This window comes from Mandrillus leucophaeus, unplaced genomic scaffold (genome assembly GCF_000951045.1).
Source record: "Mandrillus leucophaeus isolate KB7577 unplaced genomic scaffold, Mleu.le_1.0 Scaffold153, whole genome shotgun sequence".
NCBI classification, from domain to species: domain Eukaryota; kingdom Metazoa; phylum Chordata; class Mammalia; order Primates; family Cercopithecidae; genus Mandrillus; species Mandrillus leucophaeus.
Window position 1 is genome coordinate 2,525,935 of NW_012101510.1, and position 8,324 is coordinate 2,534,258.

At 58.9% G+C, this 8,324-nt stretch overlaps 1 protein-coding gene across 3 annotated transcripts in view; it reads right to left on the reverse strand.

The window, feature by feature from the left end:
* FLII (flightless I homolog (Drosophila)) overlaps positions 1–7,234 on the reverse strand; it is a 13,419-nt gene extending 6,185 nt beyond the window's left edge. Inside the window, exons 1-13 of one of the 3 annotated variants that reach the window (XM_011975281.1) lie at positions 6,865–7,234; positions 6,479–6,550; positions 5,146–5,226; positions 4,730–4,815; positions 4,481–4,642; positions 4,039–4,142; positions 3,503–3,678; positions 3,260–3,417; positions 2,433–2,517; positions 1,964–2,111; positions 1,646–1,779; positions 1,233–1,445; positions 796–975 (exon numbers count right to left, since the gene is read on the reverse strand). In XM_011975281.1, coding sequence (XP_011830671.1) covers positions 796–975; positions 1,233–1,445; positions 1,646–1,779; positions 1,964–2,111; positions 2,433–2,517; positions 3,260–3,417; positions 3,503–3,678; positions 4,039–4,142; positions 4,481–4,642; positions 4,730–4,815; positions 5,146–5,226; positions 6,479–6,550; positions 6,865–6,945 — 1,680 coding nt within the window. In that variant the 5' untranslated portion in view covers positions 6,946–7,234. Of the gene's footprint in view, positions 1–795; positions 976–1,232; positions 1,446–1,645; positions 1,783–1,963; positions 2,112–2,432; positions 2,518–3,259; positions 3,418–3,502; positions 3,679–4,038; positions 4,143–4,480; positions 4,643–4,729; positions 4,816–5,145; positions 5,227–6,478; positions 6,551–6,864 lie in introns of all 3 variants that reach the window. The other 2 variants (XM_011975280.1, XM_011975282.1) reach the window with 2 other exon arrangements.
* Positions 7,235–8,324: the final 1,090 nt, after the last annotated feature.

The following is an 8,324-nucleotide window of genomic DNA, read 5'->3' on the forward strand; positions in this document are numbered from 1 at the left end:
GGAGCTTGCAGTAAGCCGAGATCGCGCCACTGCACTCTCCAGTCTGGGGACAGAGCAAGACTCTGTCTAAAAAAAAAATAAAAATAAATACACATGTGTGCCTATAAACATACACACATTGGGATGTTGGGATGTATGAAAAATATGGATGCGTTCACCCAAGTGTGTAAAGATGCCAGCAGCATGTTTAGATGCATGCATATCAGGGTACACAAGCAAGTGGGTTCATGGAAGAGTGGAAACCTGGGTGCATATGGGTAAAAAAAATCTCAGGCAGGGGGTATTTGTACATAAACTCCGTGTGTGTGTACATGCGAACATATGTCCAGGTATAACCAGCTGGTGGCTAACACTGCTCAGTAATTTATTCAAGACTGGACTCTGGTCCCACCCTTGGCCCCACCTCCTTGGCACCCAGGTGTGTCCCTGCCTCCTAATAACAGATTTTGGTCTTGCCTCCTCACTGCTCTCGACAACACCCCTTCCAACCTACTCTCAGCTCCCGTGTCAGCCCATTGGTCTAGCTCCCGCGCCCAGCCTTGTACCCTTACCCTTGCCCGGCTGAATTCTGCCCCATGTTCCAGAACTCTCCTTTACTGACCCAGGCTTTGGCTACCTCAGCCCTCACCCTGCCCTCTGCCTTAGGTCCCGCACAGTATCGTTGATCCAGCCCCCTTTAATCCCAGCTCCCTACCTGCCCACCTGTTCTGCCTACCTTCCTTGGGCCCACTGCCCCTGCACCAGAGTTCTCTGGGTCCCCCACTCTGCCCACCCCCAATTTTAATGGGCTGGCACCTGCAGGAACTCCTCGCTCTCATCGCCCATCTCCTCCCGGACAGTGCGGCACTCGGCACCCAGGTAGTTGCGCAAGTTGACAGCGTGGATGGCAGAGCAAGCTTTCTTGTCGAGTGTGGCCTCCCCGCCAATCCAGTAGTAGATCTCCCAGTTGAGGGAGCCGCTGTCATCCAGAAAGGTCTGGAAGCCAAGGCACCGTCCACATCAGCCTTCGTCGTCCTGGCTTTCCGGCCACCCCAGAGAGGCCACTCTGAATAGCACAGGCTTCCCAGCCCCAGGGGCTTTGTGCTGCCCGTTTGTGCCCCTGGGCAGTACAAAGGTGCCTGGACCACCTCTAGCAGCTTGCCCACCTCCCACCTGGCCTCCCTGAACAAAACTCTAGAGTTGGAAGGAAGGCACCGGGCCACATGGCCCCTAACAGCATGCCAGGCCCTCACCTTGAGCACGATGTAGCAGTCAGCCTCGTAGAACTTGCCGTGGAAGGCTTCCTCCACTAGCACAGGCACGAAGTTCTCGATCTGCCAGATGGTCAGGCCGGGCAGCTGGCCCACATCCTCCGTGAAGAACTCGGAGTAGTCAAGGCGTGGCTTCTCCAGGCCCTGGTCCCAGCGCCGCACCTTCCCGCCGGGGGCCCGCGCATCTGCGCTCTCCTGGGGGCAGAGTCAGAGCATGGCTTGACTCTGTGAAGCCACTCAGGCTAGTCTTGACTTGCTACCCACACCTCAGGGACTTTGCACAGCTGTTCTCTCTGCCCAGCGCCCCTCATCCCTCTTGGCCAGGGTCAAGGCCAGGGTCAGCCTTCAGTAGAAGTTAAGGCTCCCTGCCTTGTCCCAGCCCTGGCCTGGCTCACCTCCTGCTTTTTGTTCTTCTCCTGGGCAACATCTGACATGCCTTTCAGCACCTGCTTGGCCTGGTCATCCTGGGCTGAGTCCTTGCGCCTCCGCAGCCGCATCTTGCGAGCCATAGGATCCTTGGGCCCACTCCCTGCTTAAGGGAGGGGCAAACAGCTGAGCCCTCACTGGGCCTGCTGCCCCCTTGGGCGTGCGACCCACCAGGGGCCAACTCTACCCACCAGGGTTCAGAAAGCTGTACGCCACCCCATTTGCATGGTGTCATCTGAGGCCTGGAGAGGAGCCCCTGCTCCCAGGCCAGATCCTTCCCCACTCACCAGCTGCAGCCGCGGCCACGGTAGCAGGGGAGGCACCTGCCAGCCGCAGCTGGTTCTGCAGCGAGAAGTCGATGTTGTACCACTCAGCGGCACGGTCCGCGGGCTTGGGCGGCATGACCAGGTTGGGGTTCTCCCGCACATCCAGGACCTGCCCCGTGGGGTGAGCAGAGCTGGCCCTGAGCCCGGGTCCCACCTCCCAGACACACCAATCCAGGTTCTTGCTCTTGTCTGCAGCCGCCAGGGCTGAGAGGTCAGGGACCTGGGTTCTCCTCCCACCCACCTCTGGGGCTGGTTGGGGGCTTAAATGAGACTGTGGAGTGTACTCTGGATGCAGGGAGCTGGCCCACCTTCTCCCCACGGGCACCCTGGCACTGGCCACCCCCCTGAGGAGGCCCCTGCTGGGTCCCCCTTGCTCCAGGGCACACCCCTTGCTCATTTCTCTTGAGCCCTCTAGGCCAGCATGCCTGACCTCGATCTCCGTCAGGAAATGGATGGCTTCTGGGAGGGTCACCAGGCGGTTCTTGTTCAGGACAAGTTTCCTCAGTTTTGGGCACCTGTGAAGACAGGGCCGGCCAGGGCCTCAGGGAGGTGATGGACAAGGGGAAGTGGGCAGCAAACCCCCAGTCCCGGGCAGGGGAGGCAGGTGGGGTCAGAGGAACAGGCGGGGGCCTCTGCTGTCTGCCTAAAGGACTTCTCAGAGCCAAGAGGCCATGTTGTGGGCACTGTGGCCTCCAGAAGGGGAGGGAAGCAACACTGCATTCCCACCTCATGTGGCCTTGTCCCTAACAGTGCCCTCCCAAGGGTGCTCTCAGGAGCTCAAGCTGGGAATGGCTGGCATGGGACTGTGGTCTTCATCCACAAAGGTGAATTAACCGGGCCGGGCGCGGTGGCTCACACCTGTAATCCCAGCACTTTGGGAAGCTGAGGCAGGTGGATCATTTGAGGGCAGGCGTTCGAGACCAGCCTGGCCAACATGGTGAGACCCCATCTCTACCAAAAATACAAAAATTAGCTGGGCGTGGTGGCACACGCCTGTAATCCCAGCTACTCAGGAGGCTGAGGCAGGAGATTCGCTCGAACCCGGGGCTCGGAGGCTGCTGTGAGCCGAGATTGCACCACTACATTCCAGCCTGGGCAACAGAGAGAGACTCTGTCTCAAAAAAAAAAAAAAAAAAAAAAAAAATTAACCCATCTTCATTTTGTCAGTCTTGCACCGACCACAGGGTGGGCTCTGACTACGATCCTGGGGTTCTCTGTGCTGGGAGCGCCCCTGCTAGCCCCAGCCCTGCCCAGCACCTGCAGAGACTCTCAGGGATCAGCTCCAGATTGTTGCTGGCAGCCATGAACTCCTCCAGGTTGGCGAGCTTGCCAATGCCCGAGGGCAGCCCGTCAAAGTCCAGCTTGTTGGAGTTCAGGTACAGCTTCTTCAGCTTGCTCAGCTTGCAAATGGCTGACTGGAGGGAGAATGGGCAGGGGTGGAAGGTCAGGGCCAGGCTCACCGCCTCCCTCCCATACCCCTACCGAGGGTATCAGACGCACGGGCAGTGAGGTGAGCTGATTTCGGGACAGGTTCAGAGTTTCCACGTGCACCCACTGGTCTATGCACAGGGACAGCTCTGTGATCTGGTTGCTGCTGAGGTTGAGGCGGCGCAGGCTGGGGAGGGTGTACAGGCACTCAGGCACCCGCGTCAGGTCGTTGCAGGACAGGTCCACATCTGGGGTGCAGGGTGGGGTGCATCAGCTGGGGCCCATACAGCAGGTGCCAGGGCAGCCAGCCCTAGTGTGAACCCCAACTCTGCCACCTCTGAGCTGCGTGGCCTTAGGCAAATGGCGACTGCCGTGCGCCCAAGTTTCTCCATTTGGACAAACTCCCTCACACGGGGCTTGGGAGGGGTGTCTGGGCATAAAGTCAGCGTTAAGACATCATCATAATCGCAGAAGTCACTGTAACATAACTGCAGCTTTTTCCCTCTGGGCACTGGTCTGAGGAGCAGGGTTCAACCCCCTTCACCCATAAGGAAGCAAGAGGGCCCAGAGGGGGCCACAGCTCAGAGGGGCTCCTGGGGCTGCCTGACCTGCGAGGTTGCTCAGACCCTCGAGGCTGGTGGGGAGGTTACTCTGGGTGCGCTGGGTGCTCCGCAGGTGCAGGGTCTGCAGGGCGGTCATCGCTGGGAGCTGCCTGCCAGGGTGATGTGAGTGGTCAGGGCCAGGGCCCACCTAGGGGGTGTCAAGGGTGGGGCTTGGCAGGGCAGGACCAAGAGCACAGGGCCCTGAGGGTAGGTGTGAGGTCACATCTGGCTGAAGGGACAAGCCCAAGGGTGGCTGCAGGGCGTGTAAGCGGGAAGACAGGACTGAGAGGTGGACATGATACTTAGGAGGTTGGAGACTGAGGGGTGCCGCCTGCATGGAGGGATGGCTGGGCCCAGTGGAGAAGGGCTGGGGCTCTGGGAAGTTAAGGGGCCAGGCCGGACTCCTCAGGGTGGCTTCTGCAGGAATGCGGCCCGAGGGGGCGCCCACCGGAGCTGTGCATGCAGCAAAGGGTTCCCATTGAGCACGAGCGTCTGCAGGTGCACCAGGCGGCGCATCTGCGGGGGCAGGCTCTCCAGGCGGTTCTCGCTGAGGTCCAGGTACAGCAGGTCGGTGAGGTTGATGAAGAGCTGGTTGGGGATGGTGTCGATACTACGGGTGGGGAGCAGGAGCCACCTGAGTCAGCACCGGCCACCCCCCCAAGGCCCACCTGCCCCCTGCCCCCGGCTGGCCTGGCACCTGTTGTGGCTGAGATTCAGCACCAGCATGTTCTTGGCGTTCTCCAGCTCCCGCGGGCACTCCGTCAGCTGGTTGTGGCTCAAGTCCTTGGGTAGAAGGGGCAAGACCTAGGTCAGGGGAGTCTCCACCCTGCCAGGCTTCTGCCAAGCTTGGGGATCAGGCCAGGGCACTGAGTTGGGTGTGGGGGTAGATGAGGGGGTTTCAGGGCCAAAGGGAAACAGTCAGGGACTTGGGAGGAAGAGTGCCTGGGTTAGGGATCTGACTCCAAAAGTGACCTTAGGCAAGGTACTATCCACTCCAAGACTCAGTTTTCCCATCTGCAAAACGGGATGACAATGGCCCCAGGGACTTTTATAGTGAGTGGGGATTGGATGGTCCGGCTAGCATAGGGGCCAGATGAGTGGGTAGCCACTGACCAGGACTGAGAGGTCATCTAGCTTGAAGATGTCATCGGGGACTCCGGAATTCTTCAGACAGTTGGCTCGGGCCACGATGGCCTGGGAATAAACCATAAGAGTCTATGATTCTTGGCTTCTACTCCCAGAAAGGAACAGAGAGTCTAGAGAGGGACACCTCCTCAGGAGGCTCACCAGAGGCCAGGCCTGAGGACTCTCTTACCTCTGGCCTTTGATCAAATAGCCCCCTCTCTTGGAGGGCTCTTACTAGCCTCCCAGTGAACTCCTATTCACACCTCAAAGCCCAGCTCAAATGTGCTCCGGAGCTCAGCACAGGGCCCTCAGGGAATCTTTTCTGTTCAAACAATTTCTCTTCTTCTTAATGCCAGAAGGTAAGATAGGGATAAGGTCTGAGTCAGGGTTTTCAGAACAGAGGGAGAGAACTCGAAATCAGCATCTGGACTGAGAGGAAGTCTGCTTTCTCTCCCTAACTTAAGGCTGACACCTCCTTACACCTTACAGAGATGCAGAAAGCTTGAGCGTGAGAGGGAACAGGGCCAGAGAATGGTGCTGTGACTGCAAGTGACAACGGGAGTCACTGGAACTGCCCCGCCACTTCTCCAGTCCGAATGCCTGTGTGGCACCCTGCTGCTGCTTCCCGAGGTCACTGCTGCCCCTCCCAACCACTGCACTTGCAGATGAGATGCAGAAAGCAGAAGGGATTTGTACAAGGTCACATCGCCAGGAAGTGGCAAAGCCCAGCTTTGAACTCAGAGAGTCCAAGTGAGAAGCTGTGCCCGAAACATCTCCAGGGCTCTGACTTCAGATGAGAACGGCCCTTGTTGAGGCCTACAGGGTCTGGCCAAGGGCCTGATGCCCTGGGACGTTCAAGTCTTGGGTAGAAGGTACACGGTGCTCCTGGCCAAACCCTACTCAACCCCAGCTCTACCACTGCCTGGCAGATTCCTGGGGCAAGTAATCTGCCTTGGTGGCCAAGTTTCTCTTCCGCAACATTAGTGGAGGGTTAGAGCATATGAAAAAATCCTAACAGAATAATGGGAACATGGCTCAGCCTGTATTGGTTATTATTACCGTAGTTATTGTCCATAATGGCTGGTAAGATTTTGGATTTCTCTTTTTCCTGAGAGAATTCTCTGATCCACATGGGTTACTTTACGCAGGGCACTGCTGTAACCTCTAACAAGGGGGCCCCTCTTGTGACACCTGAGCCTCTGAGCCTGACACGGAGGTGGGCAGAGATGCTGGCCCAGCCTGGCGTCTGGCCCAGGCTTCATGTCCCCGGCCAGACCCTGGTCCCAACCCCAAGCCCGGTGGCCTCCCGGCCAGCACTCACGCGCAGTGACGGCAGGCTGGACAGTTCCCCGTGAAGCGTAGTCAGGTTGTTGTGGCTCACAGACAAGTGTTCCTGGGCCGGAATGGGGAGCACAGGCTCAGTACGGTGGATGGGGTGTCCAGAGTCCCCGCCTGCCTCCACAACTCTGCACCATCCAGGAAGGCCTCAGCCACGCTGGCCCAATTCCCCCTGCAGCCTCCCTCCCTCACGGACCCGGCCTCTTCTTGCATACCTCCCTGGACAGGGTGCCCACTCCCTTTCTTCCAGCTGTGCTCACAGCTGTCAGTGTTATTCCTCTCTCTGGAGAAGTTGTTTGCCTTCTCCACAGGCTCTGCCCATCTGGCTTATCCACAGGGACCCTCCCCTGCCTGCCCAAAGCCCCTTACCAGCTTCTGCAGGGCAGCCAGTTCCTCGGGCAGGTAGCAGAGGCCAGTGCGGTTCAGCTTCAGCCATCGCAGGCTGGTCATGGCCTTGACATTCTCAGGGAAGTAGCCGCCCTGGGGGAAGGATGTCACGGTGAAGCACAGAGCCCCTGCTCACCACCTTCTATGGCTCCTCCAGCCCATGGGAGCCTTTGGGGAGCCACAGAACCAATTCTCACCAGCTGTGAGAACACAGACAAGTCATTTCATCATTGCACCTCAATTTCTTCACCCATAGAATGGGACTAATAAAAGCCCCCCTGTGACAAAAGTGTTGGCCTAAGATTTGTCTATCCTACTGGATTCTGGGCCCCAGGAGGGCCAGGACAAAACTGGCTTGTTTCAGGTGAGAGCCCAGCACCCGGCACTGTGGTTAGCTCTGCTCAGATTCCTTCACCCAGCATTCCACGCTCTGACTGGAGGCCTGGGGGGGGGGATTCCCCCCTCCAAGCCTTTGCAAAGGCCCCACCTGTACCCTCACTCTGCCATCAGCACACAGGCGATTCACACAGCCAGGGCCAAACTCTCGCTTGTGGAGACCGTGGCTCCCCACCCTGCAGGGCAGGGCCGCATCACTGCACTCCCCCAGTGTGTGAACGCCCACCTTGGCACCCAGCCCTTGTGGCACCAAGTCTGGGGCAGCACGTGCCTTCAGTGCCCGCGGCTGGTATTCCTCTCCCCCTAGGGCCACATTCCCAGCTGGTGACTCAGACTCTCCCAGTTCAGCAAAGAGGAACGGAGACCCCAGGTTAGGGTGGTGGGGATGGGGTCAGGGAAAAGTGGTCTGGCCACTTGTACTTGGGGTCAAAAGTGTGTACACATGCAGGTAAACGCAGGAAAAACCTGCGTTTTCGTCCTCGGCCCCAGACTGACAACCCAGGCGGACCCTGCCAGTCACCCACCCTGAAGGTGAGGCTGGCCCTCCAGCCAGCTCTTCCCTCCTCTCTTTTTCTGCTTCCCCTATGGTACGGCGATGCCTGTCTCATTCCTGAGTCCTGGAACCACCTCCCGCCCCACCCACTGGCTACAGAGGGCTGGGCTCCGTCATTTTCTCTCTCAGTACAGCAGCTGCTCAGACAACTGCCACCCAGCACCTGGCACACCCGCCTGACACACTCTCCACACCAGCAAATCTCACTACACCCCTTGCATCCAAGGAGGCGACTTTTAAGCCCCTTCACCGGCTGAGAAAGCCCGGGCTCTGAGAAGGGAAGTGATCTGAGAGGCCCAGGATCACACAGGATGGCGGGTGGCGGTGGCGGGGAGAGGGCAGTGATGAGTCGGCTCCGCATCCGCCCCTGGGCGGCCAGGCCGCCATCCCTGAGTCAGGGCCTGGCTTGGGCGTGTGACCTCTGGGGGACGGGGAGGCTCGCCCGACCCCCAGGCCACCATCCAGCCCAGACGGATAACACGGACGCGGGGTG